The 25,268-nt window shown below is 37.2% G+C and overlaps 1 protein-coding gene across 1 annotated transcript; it reads left to right on the top strand.

Moving 5' to 3' along the window:
• Positions 1-21,571: 21,571 nt before the first annotated feature.
• On the top strand, positions 21,572-23,619 carry LOC141634242 (amino acid transporter AVT3B-like). Its single transcript, XM_074446473.1, has one exon. The coding sequence runs from the start codon at positions 21,896-21,898 to the stop codon at positions 23,168-23,170; it is 1,275 nt and encodes a 424-aa protein (XP_074302574.1). The 5' UTR covers positions 21,572-21,895; the 3' UTR covers positions 23,171-23,619.
• Positions 23,620-25,268: the final 1,649 nt, after the last annotated feature.

Raw genomic sequence — 25,268 nt, 5'->3', positions numbered from 1 at the left:
AATTTGGGTCTTGGAATCATTTATCATAGTTGGGTAGAGGTCGCTATGTAAATGCTTTACTTGTTATTTACAAGTATTAATAAAACGATAAATGTTAAAGTTTTCCACTATTCCGTTTTTATATTGTTCTATTTCTTTGCCACAATTCATATACGATATCATTTCGTTTTTGATTCAAATCTCCATTAAAATATCGTAACTAAAGACAAATATGAATTTGCTTCTAAAACCTCAAGTGAACCATTGCTAAGGATCTCTTGTAAAGAGTATAGATAAAGGTTATTCATTATCAAACAGGTTTTTGATTCTTGACTAACACATCTACTTACAATGGATTGTTATGTTTCATATACTTAATTGAATTAAGTACCTTGAAATGATAAATTGTTTTGGTAATTAGATTTGTTGGAATTCATAATTGACCAAAATAACGCAACCACTTCAACGAAAGTTTTAAGACTAAAACGAACAAATGAAGAGTAATCTTCATGAATTCAATTTTGCTTCTCAAAGCAAAGACTCATTGAAATAAGTGGGAGCATTCTCTTAAACCGTTAAGATGAGGACGAGGTTCAAGAAGTAAAGATTATAATGGAATTGATACAAGGTAATGTTAAAGGTAAAGTTGTTGAGAATGACGATACTAAACCTATCAATCCCAACCGATAAAGTTTCCATTGTCTTAAATGTTGGACACGAGAAAGGAAACTACCCCAAATTATTGAAGAATCAGCAAGTTAGTTGTAGGACATCTAATGGGACCTTCTTCTTTAAAAGTGTTTATTTGATTAAACATAAATTTTGCTAGTGCCACTTCGTCAATATTAGAAACCAGTGGAGGTTTTCATCATTGTATTCGACACATAAGATGATTAGAATATGACGACTAGCAACAATAATGTTGAGAGATAGAGTAATTGTGTACTCAATCTAGTTTTTGGATTTAAAGTTGTACTTAATTGTGACTATTAAGTGCATAAACTCTAAATAAGAATATAAACTTGTTAAGATACAAAAGAGGTTTTCACTTTTGTGACCCTATACACCACGATTTGATGTATGGCTAGCCCATTATCAAGGTGATCATATTCTAAACCAAACTAGAATGATATATCATGTAGATGATGTAAGATTTAAACTGGTAACCCAAGATTAAACCTTAAATTTTGGAATGATGAACGCAAAGAGTTATCGAGTACTCTTGAAACCATTAGATTGTTAATGGTATATGCGTATCTTGTATTCAAAGCAAGATGTCTCGTGCCTTTTGGTTGAAAAGGAGATCGAGGTTGTAAATCATCAATCCAAAATAGGTTGATCATTATCTTTTACCAACGATTTAAGTTGACACTAATATGTTCACTTAATAAGGTAAATAGAGAAATCTTTGAAGAATTTCAAAGAATTCAAGGAATCACGATTTAGTCGTGATGGGATTATCAAAGTAAAGACTTTGATATAAGCCAAATGAATTGTGATATAGTATCACAAATTAATCTCTCTTAACACGCATTATGGGATAATGTATGATTGGATAAGAATTCAAACGCTATTCGATAAGGTTTGGACTTAGATCAAGTTACTTTGAGTTACTTGATCCTTTTGGGGATTTAACCATCTTTGTCTAAATTATTTCTCCACTAAATCGAATCATATGAGATATGAAATGGTAAACGTACCATGGTTGTAAGTTTTTCACAAGAAACAAATGCTCATTTTTCCTCTTCAATTATCACGAGTACGACGGGTTTTGCGGCTCGTGAAGCTGTCTTTCTAAAATACAAGTTTATTTTTAGAAGACAGAGTGGGAGAAATTATTCAAGAGCCACAAAGAATGCCACAAAGAATATTATGTCGCAAGAAACTGGTCTTTCTTGGCTACATGAGACGTTTTGTGTAAGACGTTGTTTCTTCAAAACCTAGGAGGTTAAATTCGTCACTTGTTAAAAATGATGAATTCATGCTACTTTTAAGAAAGTAAAGAGCTTATAACTTACAAAACAAATTGTTTGATTCAAGTTGATTACTTCTGGAAAGTAATCGACAAAGGACTTACATAAGAGTGTTTAAGTCACAACTCAACACAAGGCTTAGAGCCATGAAATGAAAATCCAAAATAAAAGGCTTGATTAGTGACAAAGGGTTTTGCACTAATAAAGAGATATTTCATAGCAAGATTAGTTACAAAGGGATTTGCACTAATTGAAATGCTTAAGTCTATTTGGATCTTCTTAGGGATTGTGTTTCATTATGAGGTTATGAAATACACAGCAAGTGAATCTAAAACCCACTTCTTCAATAGAAGGAATGTATTCAATACATGTCATAAGTTTTATAGATTCTTGCAATCCTAAGATAATGTGAAACTTAAGAGAGGATCTTAAGTAGGACATCAATGAGTTGGAATCAACATTTTGATCATGTGATAAAACATTTCTCGATAAGTCGAGAAGTTGTGTTTATACATGGAGTTTAGTGGGAGTTACGGAATTTTTTTTAATTAGTCCGATATGTGGATGACACATTGATCATTGAGAACGATTTAAGACTTTTGGAGTATTATGATACATCTTTAATATACGGATTTATGAAGATAAATCCATATGATTTTAGTGTCAATAAGAAGTCTTATGTTGATAAGATTCATGACTAGTTCAATTAAATTGAACATATTTGATTGATTCCATTTGCTTCCGCTGCCTTAGGATCAATTAAAAAGAAATGATGTATAACACTTCATATGCTTTGAGTATGATGAATTGTTTTCAAAATCGAATTTAAGTAATCTTTACCAAGCAAGCTATAAAGATTACCCTTAAGTGCTTGCAGAAGCATTAAGGAAGTAAAGCAAAGTGTTTATGATGCAATTTTGTGTAAGGGTGTTACACAAGTGACAATTGACAATTGAGATTGCGCATGGTTTCCGACAAAACCATAATCAAAACACATTAGGATGGTTAAGATACCATTGTGGCAATGTTAATTAAGAAGTAGATTTTCTAGAATCGTTCTAGGCAATAAAGAACAATGAGAAGATATTTATAACGGAAATTGAGTACACTTGCAATCATGAGATGTGCAAGAAGGATGAGTCCCGCACACTATGAAAACAGTGGGAGCTATTCTAAGGCTAGAGGGACTATGTCTTGATTGGATCTTGACACGTACTCAGAAAGTTTTGTAATGCAAGTGTATACATTACAAAGGAAAACGAGTATGTAGTAAGGTTGAGTAAGGTACAAGAAATTGATAAAACCTACTAACCAAAGCCTTCTCAAAGGCTAAACATGATGAGTCATGTCATTTCAATTGAATTGAAATGAACAACTACGTACAAGATCAAATTAGATTATAGAACATGAATAGTAATCAGGCATTGACTATTCATATATGATAATCGCATTTGTCGTTCGAGTTTTACTTTAAAACTCTTTTATTATACTTTGTTACATCCAAACGGGTTGTGGAGACAATTGAACCCCGTTAAAGTGAACACGGATTAGCATTGTATTCGCCCATAGTCACTTGTATGAGGTGACGTCTCGAAGTGACTAGAGTGTGATGCGATTGATGGCAAGTTCAAGTGCCATACAGTCATGTGAGATGACTAGTCGATCACATAGGCAGACTGTTAGGAACACTTTGTCGGGCCTTATGACCGCTTATAGAGTTCTGGCAAATTTATATAGCCTGGTCGTGGCGAGAGCTACTATAGTATTCTAATGAGTCGATTCTTTTGACTAAAGACTATTCACCTAAGATGGCATAGTTTCAGATTAACTTTGATTTGTGTTACTACGACCTTCGTAAATGGGGTCAAATGGGCATATTTTGGGTTATGATGGCTATGGCTAGTCGAAGGGAATGAGTGCGATAGGAATTGTCCACCCCCTTGTCAGGGTTATAACAATATCTCAGGGCCACTCGAGGAGTAATGAACTGGAAATGCGTGGCCACGCTCGGAAGGTATCTATGATAGATAAATCCGGTCAAACAGTTATTCTCCAGATCGAGGAAACCACTCTCGATATGATCACTTGCAAGTACGACCTGAAAGACACCTTGCATTGAGTGGGAGATAGTAATAGGACAAGAGAATTGGTGACGCACACTTGTCGAGGACAAGTGGGAGATTGTTGGGAAATGTGTCCTCAACAATAGTGCGATCACATGATTTAAATATCATTATTAAATCTCATTTTAAGAATACATGTGGGATGTAATATTTTACAGTCAACTGGTCCACACATATCGGTAATGATTGGCTGACTAGAGTTTGACATTCTTGTCGTGCGACGGTGGTGATCAATTGATCCCCTTAGGTCATACCTATAGGGAAATACTCTTAATTGATTATTTAATTAATCGTATACCGATACGAGTTAATTAAATTGCTTAAAATTGACGGATGATTTTATGAGTATAATTTACGTGTCTTATTGTAAATATGATTAAATGAGACACGATCTAAGTAATCGAATTGTTTTATTACTTAGATGAAATTATTGTTCTGAGAAACAATTGAAACGGAATGAATAAATTATAAATAACAGAATGTTGTAATTTATAATTCGGAAAACACTTTTGGTACAAGTAATTATGAATTATAATGATAATTTTTATAAGTGACCTATTTTATTAATATGTTGATTTTTAATGGTTAAAAATACATTTTATAAATAAGATGCCATGAAATGTGTCACATGTGACATATTGACAAAATCACAAATAAAATGGACTCATCCATTTTATGTGAGTGTACCGAAATAAATGGAGGGAGTTAGTGGAAATTGTGTTAATTGTTTAAGTATAAACACAATGATAAAAGCTAATAAGTAGGCATGCAAACCTAAGCTTTTGAGAAGAGCAAAAAGAAAAGGTATTGGGCATCCTACCCAAGCCAAATTTTCGGCCACTCCACAAGAAAAGAGAGAAGAGCTTTTCTCTTAGATGATTATTCATTCTTCCTATCTAATTTTCTAGTGTAAGAAAATTCATCAAAAACTCTCTATAATTTCTGATAATTCTAGAGAAATAAGCTCATTACTCCCTCTAGACCGAAATTATCAAGAGCAAAAATACAATTTATTTTGTGTCAATTTTATTGTAAAACTAATATTATTACTAGATCTAAATAATATTGGTTTTTAAGATGTATTCCTTGGGTATATGCTTTTGGGAGGGATTCTATACTTGAATCCTTGTTCTTCCATTTGGAGAGCTCAAGAACAAGTGAGTAGGTGAACTCACTTGTGCCCATGAATCCGATTTTATGGTGAGAAAATTATTTTTCTTCCTTATTTTGTTTATTAGTTTGCATGCATAAGACCTTTATTAATTTGATGACAAATTAATTTTTAACATATATGAGTATGTTAGTATGTATATAGATCTACATTTCCTTCAATTTTTGCAATGGAAACCAATTTGCAAAGACGCTTCATTGCCCAAGGTGCAAACAAGATTTTCACTACGCTCACTAATGAGTTCTCAAAAGCACCGAGAATCGTTACTTATGAGCATACCTGTCGCTTCTTTGATGCAAAACTCCAGAAGGGCCAACCGGTTAGCCCACACATTCTTAACATGATTGAGAATGTCGAGAAGCTGGAGGCACTTGATTGCAAAATCAGTGAGAGCATAGTCATTGACCATATGCTTCATTCACTTCATGATGGGTTTGCCCTTTTCAGGGCAAATTACTACATGAATGACATGAAGAAAATTCCTCATGAGCTACACTCACTTCTCGTACAGACCGAGAAAGATATGAAATTGAGTGGGAGCATGAAGCAAGATGTTCTCATGATTTCCAACAAGAATAAGGGTAAGGGCAAGGCTCGTGGCGACCTAACTGTAGGAAAGCCAAAGTTTAAAAAGTCAGGAAACGGTAAGAGTGGGCCTGGTGAGACTAGTGGCTCACAAGGCATGGCAAAGAGCAAGGGCGGTGACATTGAGTGCCACCATTGTCACAAGACTGGACATTGGAGGAGGAACTGTCCCGTGTACCGTGAGGACATAAAAGCAGGCCGCGTCACTCCTGTTGGTATGTCATCTTATATTCATATGATTGAGATTAACCATGCAAGTTTCGGAACTTGGGTACTTGATACTGGTCGTGGTTCTCATCTGTGTAATTATTTGCAGGGCCTAAAAAACATCACACCTCTCGCAAAGGGTGATGTGGACCTGGGAGTCGGGAATGGAGCTAGAGTTGCTACAGTCTCAAAGGGAACATACGTAATCCAACTCCCAAGTGGTTTTGAGTTATATTTATATAACTGTTACTATGTACCCAGTTTGTCTAAGAACATTATTTCTGTTTCCGTACTTGATAAAGACGGTTTTTCATTTTCAATAAAGGATAATAGATGTATTTTCTCTTTTAATGAAATGGTTTATGGCAAAGCGGTTTCCATGAATGGAATTTACATCTTAGATCAAACCACAGATATATTACACATGAATAATAAGAAATAAACGGTTGGTGACAAAGATCAAACTTATCTATGGCATTGTCGAATAGGACACATAAATGAAAAACGTGTAAAAAAACTCGTCGAGAATGGGACTATTCCCGCATTCGATTTTTCTACATTTGGCACGTGTGAATCATGTCTTATCGGCAAAATGACTTGAATTTCCTTCAAAGGTGTTGGAATGCGCGCTAGTGACTTATTAGGACTCATACATACTGATTTATGTGGACCTATGTCAATTACCGCTAGAGATGGCTATAGATATTTTATCACTTTCACGGACGATTTGAGTAGATACGGATATGTCTACTTAATGAAGCATAAAAGTGAGTCCTTTGAAAAATTCAAGGAATACCAGAATAAGGTTGAGAACCAACTGGGAAGAAAGGTTAAAGCACTCTGTTCAGATCGGGGTGGCGAATATCTTTCAAATGAGTTTGATCAACACCTTAAAGATTGTGGAATCGTTTTACAATTGACTCCACCTGGAACACCTCAATTAAATGGTGTGTCCGAATGGAGAAATCGGACACTACATGATATGGTTCGATCCATGATGAGTCACACGGTAGTACCTGATTCATTATGGGGTTTTGCTCTTTTGTCAGCTGCTCTTATACTTAACCGAAGTCCGTCTAAAGCTGTCGACAAGACTCCATATGAAATGTGGAAGGGAACGGTCCCCAACTTGTCCTTTATTCGGGTTTGGGGCTGCAAGGCTTATGTCAAATGGACACACGAGGATAAGCTCGGCCCGTGATCAGTCAAGACATACTTTATTGGTTATCCAAAAGGAATGTTTGGTCATTACTTCGATTCGCCTACCGAACATCGAGTTTTTGTTGTGGCTAGTGCAAGGTTCTTGGAGAAAGAATTTCTCGAGAACAAGTCAAGTAATAGAACCTTCGAGCTGTCGGAGATTCAAGAACCAACAACCGAGGAACAGATGGAGGAAGTTGTTCCTTCAACTGATGATATGGTTAACATTCCTCAGGAACCTAGGAGGTCGGGTAGAGTCTCTAATCCTCCAAACAGATACATTGGTATGGTCGAGGAAAATGACATTTTGCTCCTAGAGAGTAATGAACCCGCTACCTATAACGGTGACATGGCCTGTTCCGACTCAAAGCTATGGCTTGAAGCCATGCAATCCGAGATGGACTCCATGTATGAGAATGACGTATGGGATCTTGTTGATTTACCTAATAAGGTAAAACCTCTACAGTACAAATGGCTTTACAAAATAAAGCATTCTGTAGACGGGCAACCAGATACCTATAAGGCACGACTAGTGGCAAAAGGTTTCACTCAAGTCCACGGATTGCATTATGATGAAATTTTTGCACCCGTAGTTATGCTGCGTTCCATTCGGATAATCTTAGCGATTGCCGCTTTTCATGACTATGAAATTTGGCAAATGAATGTGAAAACTGCCTTCTTAAACGGTTATTTGGAGGAGGAGTTGTACATGGTGCAACCCGAAGGTTTCATAGATCCTGAAAATCCTAAGAAAGTGTGCAAGCTTAAGCGTTCCATTTATGGACTTAAGCAAGCTTCTCGGAGTTGGAATCATCGTTTCGACCAGGTGATAAAAGAGTATGGTTTCACTTGATCGGTCGAGGAACCATGGTTATATATCAAGTCGAGTGGGAGCAAGATTGTTTTCTTGATATTGTATGTCGATGACATACTCTTGATTGGGAATGACATTCCTCTCTTATCTTCGGTTAAAGGATGGTTGAAGAACCATTTCCAGATGAAAGATCTGGGTGAGGCACAACGCATATTGGGAATCCGTATCTATCGAGATAGATCACGACGGATGTTATCACTGAGTCAGGAGTCTTATTTAGATAAGATTCTTGAAAGGTTCAGCATGACCAACTCCAAGAAGGGGAACCTACCAATGACGTCTGGGATGCATCTGAGCAAGTCTCAGTCACCCACGACGCCTGAAAGGGTTGAACGCATGAGTCGTGTTCCTTATGCATCAGCCATAGGATCAATCATGTATGTCATGATATGCACACGTCCAGATGTGGCATATGCATTGAGTATGACGAGTCGGTACCAAAAGAATCCAGGTGAAACACACTGGATAGCTGTTAAAAACATCCTTAAGTACCTACGGAGGACTAAGGATTGGGCATTGACTTATGTAGGAGATACTAAGCTATGCGTAATCGGTTACGCAGATGCTAGCTTCCAAACGGATCGAGATGATTCAAAATCTCAGTCCGGGTTCGTCTTTACTCTTAATGGTGCTGCGGTCAGCTGGAAGAGTTCCAAACAGGATGTTGTAGCAGATTCTACCATTGAATCCGAGTACTATGCCGCTTCGGAAGCAGCAAAGGAAGCTATATAGATGCGTCAATTCTTACAAGGACTGACCACAGTTCCTAGTTCGAATGACCCGATCACCATCTATTGTGACAATAGAGGTGTCATCTTCCAGGCTAAGGAGCCTAAGTCTAGCAACAAGTCTAGACATATACATCGGAAGGCTCACCTGATCCGTGATTACGTGGAGCAAGAGGAGATAGTGATTGACAAGATTGCTTCGGATGACAACATCGCGGACCCTCTCACTAAACCATTAAGATATGATAAGCATGAAGGGCACGTTATTTCCATGGGAATTAAACGTGTTCCTGAGTTGTACTAGTTGATTATGGATTCAATACATTATCTTTTTCATATGCTATTTATAACTTCATCGTTTTATTTCATATTTTGTTTTTCATGTGGATTGTACGACAACATTGAACGCCACAAAGTGAACTGAATTACATTATATTTGTTTTGGTCCGTAATCGCCTACATGAGCTGATAACTCTGGCTATTATTTTGTGAAGTTGATTGATGGTGGGTTCAACGAGCCATAAGTCAAACAGTTGGCTGATCGATCACAGATGCGAGTTATAACGATACCTCGTAGAACAAAAATTGTGACAACGTAATGGAGTCCTAAATGTTTAAAAACATTCGGTGCCAGGTCGTGGATTGGACGTCCATTGTGTTTCTAGAGTCGATTCTTTTGACAATCGATTGTCTCTTGAGATTAAGGCAGTTTTTGGGCGACTTTGGTTTCTTTCTCATGGTCTGCCGTAACAGGAGGCTAAGCATATTGTCACGGGTCATTTCATCTTGTGCTTATATCTCATAGGATTCGAGTTGAAGAAAATATCCAACCTTTATCAGGTTTAGTTATTTCTCAGGGCCACTCGAGGAGTTGTAACTGAAATGCATGGCCATGCTCAAATGATGATTCGTTTATCAGTTAAGTTACTCTCTAGTCGGAAAAACCACTATTGATATTGATCACTTGTAAAATACGACCTTTGTGAATACGGATTTTGCAAATTGTTTTACCTTGAGTGGGAGAAATTTTAGGATATGAGAATCGGTTATCGCACATACACTTGTGAGGACAAGTGGGAGATTGTTGGAGCTTGTGTCCTCCACAATTAGTGTGAAAACATTTATAAATCTCTTATAGGTTCACAAGGGTATACTTAGTATTTTATCAGTTGATTAACGTTTACTTAATAACGGTTGGCTTGCTAGAAGTTTGACGTTATTATCATACTGATGGCGGTGATCAACTGGTCTCTAAAAGTCACACCTAAAGGTTGTGTATGAGAGATGTGATTGTATGAAGATATAATCACATTGATGCCTTATATGACTAAAAGGTTAGTTCATGTATTTGACTAAACAGTTAGTCAATGTGATGATGAGACGATTATTTAATACAATTAAATAATATTAGCTGAGACGAATTAACTGTCAAATTCGTAAATTGAATATAAACTGTTATATTTAATTAATGTATATAATGTTAGCTTAAACGAATTAAGATGTTAATACGTAATTAAACATAATCGGTTATATTTAATAAGCAAATTATAAATATGCGATATTTATAGTTAATGTATATATTATACGATATTGTCAGTGTAAATGTTGACAGACCGGTATTAATAAATCGACTGCAAGCTGTTGTGTGTGGACTTATTAATACATGTCAACATAATTGACAATTTATAAAAGATACACACTTTTTATACATTAAGATAACAACTAAAAATAAGAGGATTTTATCCTCATTTTTTTGGTGGCTCGGTCAAACCGAATTAGAAGAAAAAAGAAAGAAAAATCTTCCTAATTTTCTTCCTCTTTTTTTCAATTATATGGAGAGGGTAGGAGATCATTTCTCTTATTCCTTTTTGACCTAATTTTCACTCATCACACAAAAAAACATAAACCCCAAAATAATCAATTTTGGGGATCTCATTCTAGCAAATTGAGGGGCATTTCTCATAGCATCTTGGGTGCAACGATTATGAGAATATCAATTTTGATATTGTTCTTAGGCCATATTGCTAGGACCAAAGGTTGATTCTTATCTATACTATTTTGTTTATGCAATTTCATTTATGACTAGCATTTCATTATTATAATTTCGTTATAAGCCTAAAATTTATAGAGGAAGTATACCGATATTTCCTACAAGAAAGTGGATTAATTAGTGTATAGGAACCTAATTAGTGTTAAGTATACTTTTTTGCTTTCAATCTTAACCATCCTTAGTGGGATATCTAAGGGATGTAGAGAGGATTTATGGACTCAAATAGTTAGGTGGACTTATAAGAACTTGACTTTATATATATATATATATATATATATATATATATATATATATATATATATATATATATATATATATATATATATTGTGTAAATTGAGCCCAACATTACTATAATTTAGGGAGAATTACGAATTGGGGAAGGTGAGACATATTCGTCATGCATAATATGATGCTTTAACCACCTTAAGGCAAAAATATAAAAATAAATAAAAAAATTAAACCTAAAAGGGGGTCACGTACTTGCCAACTCTTCTATAGTTCTCTACCGCATTAATATTCTCATGAAATTTATGACATTTATTTCATATTAATAAAAATAATGATTATACTGCTTCGTACAATTTGTGATTTATAATTTTTAGCTAACTTATTTGAACTTGCTTAAATATATTTCAAATGAGAAGATGGAGGGCAAGACTATTGTTATAGGGGGGTGTCATAGGTAGTCCCAGCCATGTAATATTGCATTGAAATTTGGTTCACATTTAAAGGTAGGTTTATAGTTTGACCGGGAGATATAACATTTAACTACATGTAAATGTTTTTACGTAACTACCATTAGGGGTGGGCACCGGTCCAAAACCGGACCAAACCAGACCGGAACCGGAATTGACAAAAATCATGGACCGGAACCGGGCCGGATTTAAAAAATTCCGGTCTAAGACCGGACCTGACCGGTTGGATCGAAATTTGTCATTACATGACCACTTTTACAAATTCCGGTCGTTGGACCGGATTATAATATAATTTTAAGAAAAAAAATGCAAATAACAATAATTCCGGTCCAAACCGGTCCGGATCGGAAAATACATGCCCCAGACTGGAATCTTAGAAAATGGTGGACCGGAGATCGGACCAGAATTTTAATTCTGGTCCCGGTCCACTAGATTTCGGTCAGGACCGGTCCGTTTTTCCGGTCCGGACCGGATTATGCCCACCCCAAACTACCATTTGACCCAACAATGATTATTGTTTTTCTTAACCAATTGAAAAACAAACATGTATTAATGAACAAAATTTAAAAACTCTCAGTCCCAAGTATCATATATATAAACTTCATATTGGTTTTATTATCTTAAAAAAACAACATTGTCGAGAGCAAGGGTTAGTTTACATTGGATGGTGGATTTTTCTAGAAGTAGAGGTTTAGTTTTTCATATGGTTGGATAAATTTGAGATAAGTTTCGGAGACAAGGATCGATCTTTCAAGGAATGAGATTGTTTTAGATCATGTGTGTGAATAGGGAAGAAAAATAGGGGTTTGCGTGAAAGATTTTGTTTCAAATGAGAAGATGGGGGCCAAGACTATTGCTATAGGGGGGGTGTCATAAGCAGCCCTAGCCATGTAGTATTTCGTCGGAATTTAGTTCACATTCAAACGTACTTCTATAGTTTGACCGGGAGATATAACATTCTAACTACCTCTAAATGTTTTTACATAATTACAATTTGATCCAGGGGGTGTCATAAGCAGCCCTAGCCATGTAGTATTTCGTCGGAATTTGGTTCATATTCAAACGTACTTCTATAGTTTGACCGGGAGATATAACATTCTAACTACCTCTAAATGTTTTTACATAATTACAATTTGATCCAGCAATGATTAAATTATGGTGGTTATTCGAAAGAAGGAGATTTGTTGCATCATTGAGTTGATTATGCAGAGTATATATTATTATTTTTCTTTACCAATTGAAAAACAAACAAGTATTAATGAACAAATTCTAAAAACTATCAGTTCAAGTATCATATATATAAACTTCATATTGGTTTTATTTTCCTAAAAAAAATATTTTATTAATCAAACACTCTTTTATTCTTATGTTAATATTATGTTAACGGGAATTATTTGTTGGTCATGCGGCATACATAAATCTTAGACATGAACGATGTACTATATGTCTATATTCCATTTTATTGTGAAATTTATCACACATTATTTTAATATCCGTGCAACGCACGAGCAAGAAAACTAGTGATAATGATACGAAGGAAATTGAAAATAGTCATAACAATGGGACACAATGGAATGGATACTGAGAGATTTTTTATATTACTCCCTATTAGGCTATTACAGTAAAAGTTGTGTATAGGCTATTAGGCTTATAAGTGGTTTGTATGCATACAGTTGAAGAGGTTTTGATATATTATTGATTAGATTGCACCGTCTATCAAACAACAAAGCTGGAATTATAGCTTGAAGAGCATTATTTATATATAAACTCTTTGTATACATTATTTATATATTTCCATGTAACTTTGCACGGTTCTAAACTAGTCTACAATAATGCTAAACATGTTAATTGTTTAAAGCAAGTCTATTGTTACACAATGCACATGTTTACATACTAGCGTCTAGCATAACACAAACCGGGTTGCGAAACGTCGTCGACGTTTTATAACAAATCGTCGACGGTTTTTGAAAAAAAGACGACCCTTACCCTTTGTATCTCTCTCAATCATTCACTCCTGACATTCACTCCTCACTTTTAAACGACTCCCCGACCCTCACTCACGACTCCACCGCCCACCACACCACCACCACACGACCACGTCCCCGTTATATCACCACCGCAACACTTCCACCACCACCGCAGCAACACCACAGCCGACATAGCACCAATTTCCGGCTCATTCTCCTTGTTTTTAATCAATTAAGTCTTTTTTTTTCAATTAGTTAAGTTTTAATTGTATAATTTGATTTTAATTAGGATAGTAATGTATGTTTGTCTTTATTTGAGTTAATCCTTGTTTCAATTTCGTTATTCTTCCTCATTCTTGTTATTTTCCCGTTTCAATCTCCCAAATAGGCTTAGTATTGTCGGATTTTTTTTTGTTGTTGGATTGTTAATGTTAATTTTGTTTGTTGTTGATGGATTTGTTATTTTCAATGGTTTTGTTGTTGTTGTTATTGAATGATTTGTTGTCGGGATTGTTGAGGCTGCCTTTTACAGGGGTAGGACGTTGAACTTCAACGTCAATAATGGGTAGGGACGTTGAACTTCAACGTCTGTCAATGGCGTGGACGTTGAAGTTCAACATCTGTATTGGGCTGGGATGTTGAAGTTCAACGTCTGTCAATAGCGTGGACGTTGAATTTCAACGTGTACTTGGGTTAGACGTGTACTGTTGCCATCCATTGTTGGTTGGGATGTTGGGTTTCAACGTCCAGTGTTGGTTGGGACGTTGAAACTCAATGTCTTGACCATGGACGGACATTGAAATTCAATGTCCGTCAATGGTTCAGACCTTTTTATTTTGTTTTAACCGTCTATTTTCAATTTTAATGGTTATATTTTTAGTATTTGTATTAAAAGTTGTTAATTTTATATTTTAATGTTTAATTTATATTTTTTTTAATTAAAAGTTCTTAATTTTGTATTTAAATCGATAATTTGTATTTATTTTGTATTAAAAGTTGATAATTTTTATTTTAATATGCAATTTTTATTTTTCTTGTTTTAGAAGTTGTATATTTTACTTATAATGGTTAAATTTATATTTATTTTTTATTAGAAGTTGTTAATTTTGTGTTATTTTTTTATGAAAACTTGTTTTTATTTTATTTAACTAACTTTTTAATCTCGTAAATGCAGATGTCGAACAGCGAAGATTACATTATGACTTCACTAGGTCGTACGAAAGATCGAAGAGTAACGAGCTCTAAGCGGCGTATCCCTTTACCGTTAGCGCCTCGTCGTGGTCGGGGTAGGGGTAAGGGCATCGAAATACGCCCTTGTGTTGACCCTACTCCCGACGCTACTCCCGAGCTCGTTATGACCGAGATGGATTTACCGAGTGCGTTTTTTAGGCAGCCATTAGCCGATTCTGATGTTGAGGAGGAAGAGCATTTTGACCATGTGGTTGAGCAAGATGATGATGATGATGATGATGAGGAGGAGGAGGAGGAGGACGACGATGACCCTCGTTTTCTTGACGAGGAGGCCGCCGTACTACCACCTAAGAAGGTGGTACAGGATGGTAGAAGTCGATATGGGCCGCTTGGTGACGGTTCATCTAGTAGCACGGGGAGGAAGAAGACAAAGACTCAGGATACTTCTTGGCGTCTTACGGGTCCGGTTGAGGGTGGTCCGAGCGTCCTTAGCGTCCTACGTAGCTTTGGTGGCCACGTAGCTTATGGTAGTTGGACCGGTCAGGGAATGAGATCGTGGATCACGTGTTACGAGAGACCAAGTGCTTTAGAGAAGATAAGTAAGATAAAGGTCCGTGACGGTGTTATGGAGAGAGTTAGTAAGAGTGGCCTAGGTCATTTGAGGCGTTCTTTGATGACCGGTTTGGACGAGAACCTCATTAGCGCTTTTGTAGAGAGGTGGCAGCCCGACACCAACACTTTTCATATTCCGTTTGGTGAGATTACTATCTTGTTGCATGATGTTGAGAAGATCCTTGGGATACGAGTGGATGGCATGAGGGTTATGGAGGAGGGTCCTATGAGGGAGGAGATCGGTATGAAGGGGAAGGTGGATGCTTTATTTGGATTGCCTCTAAAAGAGGTGAAACCACCGTTGTACAAGGGTGGTGGAGTGACGGTTAAGAAGTTGATAGAGCTTGCGGAGACGGGTAACCAGCATGACTCGCTGAGGGCTTACATGATGGTGTTGGTAGGACAGACTTTGTTTACGGACAAGTCTAGTGATAGGGTTATTGCCCGTATGTTGCCGTTGTTTGATCAGTTGAGTGATATCGGCACGTATGCTTGGGGGGCGCGACATTGGCATACTTGTATCGACAGTTGGGGATGGCTTCGCGTAGGGAGGGTCAGGGTGTTAGCGGTTGTCTACCGTTACTTCAGGCTTGGATATATGAGTACTTTCCCATGTTCTGACCACACTCCAGATATTATGTCGAGGGGAGACCACTTGTTGAGGCTTGGTCACGGCTTCCTAGGTTTAGGGGAGATGTTCGGTTGTTAGAGCAGCACATGCAGAGGTTGGACGGGCTTAGGGCGGAGCACGTGACGTGGCTCCCTTATGGTGTTAGTCCTCACAGGGCGTGCAGTATTTCGCTCTACTCGGGCTTGATTAGGTTTTTGGATATAGTAGAGCCGTATCAGCCTGATAGGTGTATCCGTCAGTACGGGTATGTTCAGGTTATCTCGAACTCTATGCGGTTCCCGACTATTGAATATCGTCCGGCTAAGCCGACCTTGGGTTATAAGCTATCTTATGGTGATTCTCCTGATTTGGAGTGGGGTTTGAGTGATGTCGAGATAGTTTTGAAAGAGCGGTTTGACCGGGCTTTGATGCCTTTTCAGAGTGATCCGCGATACATGTCTTGGTATAGGAAGATTTCTCACCCACACTTCTACCCCCTTGCACGCCGTACTCAGTTTCGCTCTCTTCCTTTGAGCGAGGAGCCCGAGATATCCCGAGCTCTTAGTCGTCATTTTTCACAGATTTATAGACAGCCTACCGCGGACAGGAAGTGGCAATATGCGCGGAGATTGGTGGAGGAGATGGAGCCGTTCTTCAGAGCTGAGGACCATGCCGAGGATGATGCTGGGGATAATGATGATGATGATGATGATGATGATGATGATGATGATGAGCGTACCCCGTAGTGTAAATTTTATTCTTATGTACGGATATTTTTATTTGTGTTGCGTATGGATATTTTTATTCTCTTTTGTTATGTATGAATATTTTCATTGTGTGAACATTTTTAGTGTTTTTAATGTTATGCGTTGAAATGAATGAAAGTACTTAAAACTTAATTAAAATACAACTTTAATTAAAACGCAGTCCAACACTTAATTAAAACACGATACAATTTAACAGTAGGACATAATACAGACACAACACTTAATAAGATAAAACATAAATTAAAAATACAACGGGAATTAATACGTAGTTAAATGGAAATGCAAGGACGACATAAATTGAAAATACAATGATTATTAATTAAAACATAACATAATTAAATAACTACCGAACTTAGTTATCTTCCGATGATGAAGATGACGATTCCTTATCTTCTTCATGGTCTTGAACCTCAATTTCTTCAGGTTGGGTAGACATATATTGACTAAACAAATCATTCATGTAGAGATAAACATTTCCTAGGTTGGGCACTCTACCGGCACATAAGTCTGATAGTCTTGGGTAATCGATCACGGTGAGGATGCGCTCAAAATATGTAAAGAGATCACTTCTTAACCTGCGAAACTCCCACATCTTCTCGGTCAATGCTTCATCAGAAACAACCTCATCTCTAACTGCTGGAGTTAGAATTTGATCCGGGTTTCCGGCTAAAATTATACAAAGGCTACCAATTGGAGGCTCTTCAAGCATGTGCCATACAGTGGCACTGGGAACCACTAATTCAAGATGAGAAATTAGAACTGGTAAATTTTGAACAATTAGATCGATTCTGCCTTGATATCCTCTGATTTTTTGAGTATTTGTGAGAACCATTTTAGTATTGTAGAGAGTGAATAGGATTGGATGTTGTGATTGAAATTGACATAGAATGGCCTATTTATAAGCTATTAACTATAACGGCTATTTTTGAATTCTAACGGCTATTTTTGAATTATAACGGTTATTTTGAATTGTAACGGCTATTTTTGAATTATAACGGCTATTTTTGAATTATAACGGTTATTTTGAATTATAACGGTTATTTTGAATTGTAACGGACATTTTTGAATTATAACGACTATTTTTGAATTATAACGGTTATTTTGAATTGTAACGGTTATTTTGAATTGTAACGGACATTTTTGAATTATAACGGTTATAGGCTCTTCTAACGGTTATTTTGAATTGTAACGGACATTTTTGAATTATAACGGTTATTTTTAGTTGTTATGAATTCCAGTAATTTCATAATTAGTAATATGATTGTTATAACAGTAGAACATATTTTAAATTATTACATAATCAAACTTTAAATGCATTATCAAAGTTTAATTTCCTTGCAGTTTCTGGGTTAGTTGGTGTGGAACGCCGTCTTCTACCATAAACTTTAGGTGTAGTTCCCATCAACGTATGCCATTTCTCGATGTTTGTGTTGTATAAATCAGCATATGGTGCAACCAAAGGGTCTCTTGACCCTAGCCAGAAAGGATCGATCGGTGGCATCGGTACATCTGTCACTGGTACTCGACAATGCAATCTCATCCAATGGAGATGGTAATTAACGATCCACAAAACACCATATGGCCTCGACACTTGGGTTGTGGGCCTTAGGGGTAAGTATGTGCTATAATGCCAAGTACGAGATTCTCCAACTTCATGCCGGGCGATGACACAAATAGTCCAGTTAAACAACGATGCAAAGACAAACAAATATTCCCCGTACATCCAATGGTTAGGCCCACATCCTCCACTGCTAGTAAACTCCATCCGTCTCAATGCCTCCTCGTATCTGGTAAGACCTGTAGGCAACACACAACTATCAACAAAAAAATCCTTTTAGAACTCGTATGCCTTAATCTCCCGAATACCCCACTCTCTCGTGACTAAATGGTCACTTTCCCGACCCCGTGCAGCATGTGAGACCACCCGATAACTACAATGACCATCATTACCGACATCTACCCAACCATCAAAGAAATCCCGTACTTCTTCAGGGACCGCATACTTTTTAGTCCAAGTTGACAAAAATCCCTTAGTGTAGCCAGACTCCAACGGTGCACCAACCGGTTCTTGATCAAAATCACCCACCGTATAAATGTCGTCGCAAGAGTACAAACTTTCGCAGCCTTCTTCTTTGCATGCTCAAATCCCGACTTGTTCCGGGTAGTAGAACCCTTCGGTCTCCCTTTGGGGTTTTCTCTAACAGGAGGTGGTTTAACTTCCTCGTCTTCCGGGTGAAGACCATCTCGTAATTTCTCAATGATTACCCATTTCTTCGCCGGGTCACAAGCTCTAGCTTCTTCAAACAGCTTCTCCAACTCATCATCATCGGTCTTGGGTGGTACACCAACATTGTCGTACTCCAAGGTCCTCCAAAAAGCGTGAACATCTTCAAGATGGACTCTTTTACCCGTTCTTTGCAAATGGATCAATGCACAAGCACAAGGTAATCCACGAGTAACCCTTAGCACACATCCACAATGCTCTTCCAACACATTCCCGAGCTCTATCCCTCTCTTAATCTCTTCTTCCATTATCTCAATGGCATTGATAGACACATTTCCTTGCAACAATGAAAATACACGATCTCCATTTCGCGGCCTACTCCTCGAAACCTCTAGCTCATATCTAATCTTCGAGTGTTGCGCTTAAAGCATGGAATGAATACGGAACCACATAGTGTCAAGGTTTAGGTTATTACTCTTCAACCAAGCTTTTAAAAGTGAATGAGAGGACTCTACTCGGGAAGTTGCCATGTTTCCGAGATGAAAGTATTGGTTTGTATAGCAGTTCACGAATTTCTTCCTGTATTTACCCCATGTACTGATCACATAAAGCGCCATCTCTTCCCACTTTTCACTAAAACATTCCCAAGCGCTCCTAAACTCATCAATGGTGGATGCATTGATCACGCGGTACCAACCGCTTTCTGGACTGTGCATTATGATATCTTTGTACCACATCAAATTCTCCTTTGAGAGTGCTTGTTTCTCCATAGCACGGTTAATGTGCCAACGACACAAAAGGTGAGGAGTGCTCGGATGAAGGGACTAAAGAGCGGCGATCAAACCCATCTCCCGATCAGTGACAAAGGCAGAAATAGATGAACCCGTAAAACTTAGTAGCTCACCTAATCTCAACAACATCCACCCATAATCGTCTTCCGACTCTGACGGAAGGAGCATCGTAGCAATTAAGAAGGAAGAACCACACGGTGTTACACCAAAAACCTCAACAAGAGCAATTTTGTAAACATTTGTCTTGTATGTCGAGTAAATAAGAACCACATGTGGATAAGCACGGAACAGTTTAACCGCTTCCGGATGAGCCATAAAAACATGACTAAGCTCATTTGTCTCGGAATCTGTTTTGTGCCATTCCACATAATTAGCAGCAACGGCTACAGCCAACATTTGTCGAGCGGTATTGCGTGTTCCTCTAACTTCACGCCGAAACTTGTTAACCGCACTATAAATTTGGGTGCTTGTAGGTTGGGGTTTATCGGGAGTTCTTTGATGAAGACCATTTTTAATATCTCTCGGGGAATCGGCCTTAGGACTTGTTGCCTCACGAACTCTTTCTCTTCGGCATTCAAACCAGCAAAATGCCTATGACCGTCTTTGTACTTTGTTACTTTGTGGTTGTTATATCCACCTTTCTCTGAGGTCAAAATGTTCCAAACAATCAACTCCTTTCCATTTATATCATTAGCCCGGTTCTGAACGGCTCGAACCCGAAACAAACACTCACACTTAGGTGTCCCTTTCTTCTTAGGCTTCTCGGGAATATCGGGATCGATCTTCTTTCTAGTTCGGCCGTACCTTGAACAACGAAAGTAAGAGCCTAGCAACTCGGGTTGTTTACGATTTTTGGCCCCATTTGATGCTTTTATTAAGGCAAACCCGTTATCAAAAGCTACTTTTTTGAGACCACTCAAACGCCTCATCCCGACTCGCAAAACATGTAACCGTCTCAAATAGGTGGTTGTAATTAACATCGTTTCCACCAAAATCCTCAAATGAATCCTGTTAAAACACAAAATTAATAATGATTACATGCTAATATATGTAAAAATATCTAAACTTACGAAAAAAAGTAAATAAAATGAAGAAAAACCAATTTAATAGTCTGAACCAGGAGCGGACATTGAATATTCACGTCCATCACCATGATAGACGTAAACATTCAACTTCCCAACCTAGCATGGACGTGAATAGTACACGTCCCTCCCCATGATGGACTCTGAGTTTCAAAGTCTGTCCATGGTGGACATTGAAATTCAAAATCCCTGTCCATGACGGACTTTGAATCTACACGTCCCAGTCCATGAGGGACGTTGAATATCCACGTCCCCGTCCATGGGAGACTTTGAATTTGCACGTCCATCACCATGGGGGACTTTGAGCTTCTACGTCCTAATTGACGACTACAACTATTTTCGACGGGTTTGGGCGTGTTTGTTCCATTCATCCTAATTCTATGAAGACTTAATATGTAATTCAATATATCAACTAACATCTAATTCAATAATCATACTAAATCGATTGAAATGAAAATAGATTGTGTAATTACGTAGCTCAGATTCGTTGTTAGCATTTGATATGGATTGCTCGTTGTTTGACATTGATTCGTTGTTTTGTTGATGTGGATTGTTCGTGTAGTTGTTCAACCGAGTTAGAGCATCATTTTTTTTTTAGTGTTGTTTGCTTGGGAGAGAATTGGGTAGAGAGAGGAAGAGGAAGGGTATGGGGCGTCTTTTTTATGAAAAGAGTCGACGATTTGTTATAAAACGTCGACGACGTTTTATAGCCCCCAACACAAACTACACAACTTGATTTTTGACGATTTCTAAAATGCAAGTATGCAATTACCACGTAATATTCCCTTTCATCCAAACTAAAGGCATGTATTCGACAATCCTAATAAAAATCACAATATCTAGAAAAAGACCCCCACTCTTGTGTTCCATTTGGATTCAATCACCCATTCTCCTCAAACCCCAAATCTCCATGATTTCCCCCCAGTTTTCCACCAAAATTGATTTCTTATACCCCCAGAAATTTCTAATCTCTTGGTACTTCTCTCTTAATCCATCATCAAAATTTCACCATATCGAAGATTAAATCTTTCATCTTAAAACAAAAAAGTTTACCAATAAAAAAAAATGGGGTTTGGAAAGAACAATAATGAAGCAGGATCAAGCTCAAGTTCAATGAAAATTGCAAGAGAAGACACACCACTTATTGCTAAACCCAAACAATCTTCACAATTCAAAACTTTAGCAAACATTTTTATTGCAATTGTAGGATCTGGTGTTTTGGGTCTTCCTTACACTTTCATGAGATCAGGTTGGATCTTTGGTGTTGTTACTCTCTTTTCTGTTGCTATGCTCACTTATTATTGTATGTTATTGTTGGTTTCGACACGGCGAAAACTTGAATCTTTAAATGGGTACTCAAAGATCAATTCTTTTGGTGATTTGGGTTATGCTGTGTGTGGTTCATTTGGTAGGTCTTCTGTTGATTTGATGATCATTTTATCACAAGCTGGGTTTTGTGTTAGTTATATGATATTTGTGGCTAATACTATTGCTCATGTGTTCATGCGTGATGTTCAAAATCAGAGTTTTCTAGGGTTTACTCCTAAGAAATGGTTTTTATGGGGTTGTTTGCCTTTTCAATTGGGATTGAATTCAATTCCAACATTGACCCATTTGGCACCTTTGAGTATATTTGCTGATGTTGTTCAAATTGGTGCTATGGGTGTTGTTATGGCGAAAGACGTGGTTGTTATAGCCGATAATAGGCCGGTTGTTCAAGGATTTGGTGGTTGGAATGTGTTGTTCTATTGTGTTGGGGTTTGCACTTATGCCTTTGAAGGAATTGGGATGGTTTTACCTTTGGAAACTGAGGCCAAAGACAAAAAGAGTTTTGGTAAAACTTTAGGAATATCAATGGGAATGATATCCTTCTTGTATGGCGCATTTGGTGCATTGGGTTACTTTGCCTTTGGTGACGAGACTAAAGATATCATTACAGCAAATATCGGTACCGGGATTGTAAGCACATTGGTACAGTTAGGCCTTTGTATTAACCTATTTTTCACATTCCCGTTAATGATGAACCCGGTTTATGAGGTTTTGGAGAGGAGATTGACTCAAGGTAGCTACAGCTTGTGGGCTAGATGGTTGACGGTGTTAGGGGTCACCTTAGTGGCATTGATGGTGCCAAATTTCGCTGATTTCCTGTCACTTGTTGGAAGTAGTGTGTGCATTGCTTTAGGATTTGTTTTCCCTAGTTTGTTCCATTTCATTGTGTTCAAGGATGAGGTGGGTTGGGGAAGGTTGATATTGGATGGTGCGATCGTTGTTATTGGCATTATACTCGGCGTCTCGGGTACCTACTCTTCTCTTATGGAAATCTTTGCTTCCAAAGCTTGATTTTGCTCAAGTACTGCTATATCGTGTTGTTTTGCACTGTGTGTATAGTTCTAGGTTTGTTATCATCTATATGAATCATGAATGTAAAATATGGTACTTCCTCCTATTCTCTGTCCCATTGTGGGGATGGCACGGAAATAAGGAAATGAGTAAAATAATGTAAAGTATTGTGTTGGGTGAGGTAATTGGAGAGAGGGAAGGTATTGTGGAATATTATTGTGAGTGAAGTGATTAAAATAAGTATTGTTTTGGGTTGAAGTGGGGTATTATTGTGGAGTTCAAGTGTTTAAAATAAGTATAAAAGTTTATCAAAAATGGACAATGTGACACTTATCTAGAATAGGAGGGAGTACTTTTTTTTGTGTTATCATTGTTTTGCACTCTCAAATTATGTTCAAGAGTTGTCCATATTAATAAAATCACCTACTAAGGTCATTTGTTTTGCTGATACCTTAATGTGCAGTGAATATATGTAGTGTTCCTTGAATATATCTTAATGTGCTGCTATATTTTGTGATAAATCAATGCGATTGGGAACAATTTTTTTTAACACGAGTCCCACAAACAATCCGTTTTGTGTTAAATAGATGTTTAAGGTTGCATTAATTTTAGTCGTCTTGCCTCGTTATAGGCTTCGACTCTTATTTCTCTTATCCATTAGTCCATTAATCATCTTCAATGGTCGAAATTTGATTTAGTATTTCATTTGATTTCGCCACTTTCTCAATTTTTCTCAAACACAATCATTCATATTAATAAGAAATGGATAAGGAAGATGGACCAAAAAAGATGGAGAGGATCCCGATTTTAAAATAATGTTGCTTGCAGTTGTTGCATTGATTGATCGACTTTTAGTCCATTGTTTAACTTGGAAGATAATGGTGGGTTGCTCAAATACTTAATAGAGTGGGGAGATGAATGGAGGAAGTATCACCCAACAAGATATAACTTTTAGTCCATCGTATATGTCATGTTTCGTTTAATATAATACGGAGTAGCTTATATCGTGGGACTATCTTTGTATTTTCGACTAAGTTATGCTATGAATGACACCAAAATTCCAGCTTTAGACGTTTGTTTGTGCTTGCATTTCCTTTTCACAGCTACTCGTTTTTCATAACATCGATTGTCTGGCTCTTTGTAGTGTCAAGCCGCCGTCAACTTTGCCATGAGTCCATTTTTCCTTTCTTTCTCACTTTTATTGATAATATGAGTATATAAAGTCGAGGTCTTATGTTAGCTTTTATACCTCATTATTTTATTTTAAATGTGATGCACAAGCTACTATGCCACTCTTGTACAACGATTTTAAAAAATACCAACTTTCTAATCATACAAACTCAAAGGAAAACGTTATATGATAGTATGATATAAATGGACTTGGCTTATGTTTTACAAAAAAAACTTTTGTAATGATAACTAATAAATTTCGCTAATTTTAGATTTCTCTTTAACCTTCTCATTTAATAGAACAATTAGATGGATTTTATTTAGCTATCAACTGCTGATTCTCCAAATGAAGCGAGGAAAAAATTGGAGAAGAATAAGAATTCTCGCCTATAGCAATATTTTGGTATACTAAAGTCTCCCTTTTGACGGGCATATCCGTCACAAGCTTATGACGAGTCAAGTATAACACGCATGGGTAGATAAGACAAATAAATTGCTACTCCTTAGAAACTTTGCTTTTGTCTTATCTACCCAAATGAGTAATACTGTAGACACCTCAAAGTTGTCTACTAGCCTTACAGATACCCGATGATGAGGCTAATATTTAGTAACTAAATGGAAATTGACAATGTTATAATTAACGACTTTTTACGCTTTTAACCCACATTAACCACATAAAATGGCCCAACAACAATGCTACGCTCACTATGCTTATTTTAAAATCCGACAATTCATTTGGGTCATAATGTTGATATTGGCCCAAAAAAGAGTGTGTGTAGACGGTAGAGTATTGTTCCTCTTAAAATCAAACTAGTTTTCTTGCCCGTGCGTTTCACGGATATTAAACTAATGTGTGATAAATTTCACAATAAAATGGAATATAGACATATAGTACATCGTTCATGTCTAAGATTTTATGTATGTCGCA

This window comes from Silene latifolia, chromosome Y (assembly GCF_048544455.1).
Source record: "Silene latifolia isolate original U9 population chromosome Y, ASM4854445v1, whole genome shotgun sequence".
Taxonomy (NCBI): Eukaryota; Viridiplantae; Streptophyta; class Magnoliopsida; order Caryophyllales; family Caryophyllaceae; genus Silene; species Silene latifolia.
The sequence above is the reverse complement of the archived record's forward strand: the minus strand, read 5'-3'. Positions and strand labels throughout refer to the sequence as shown.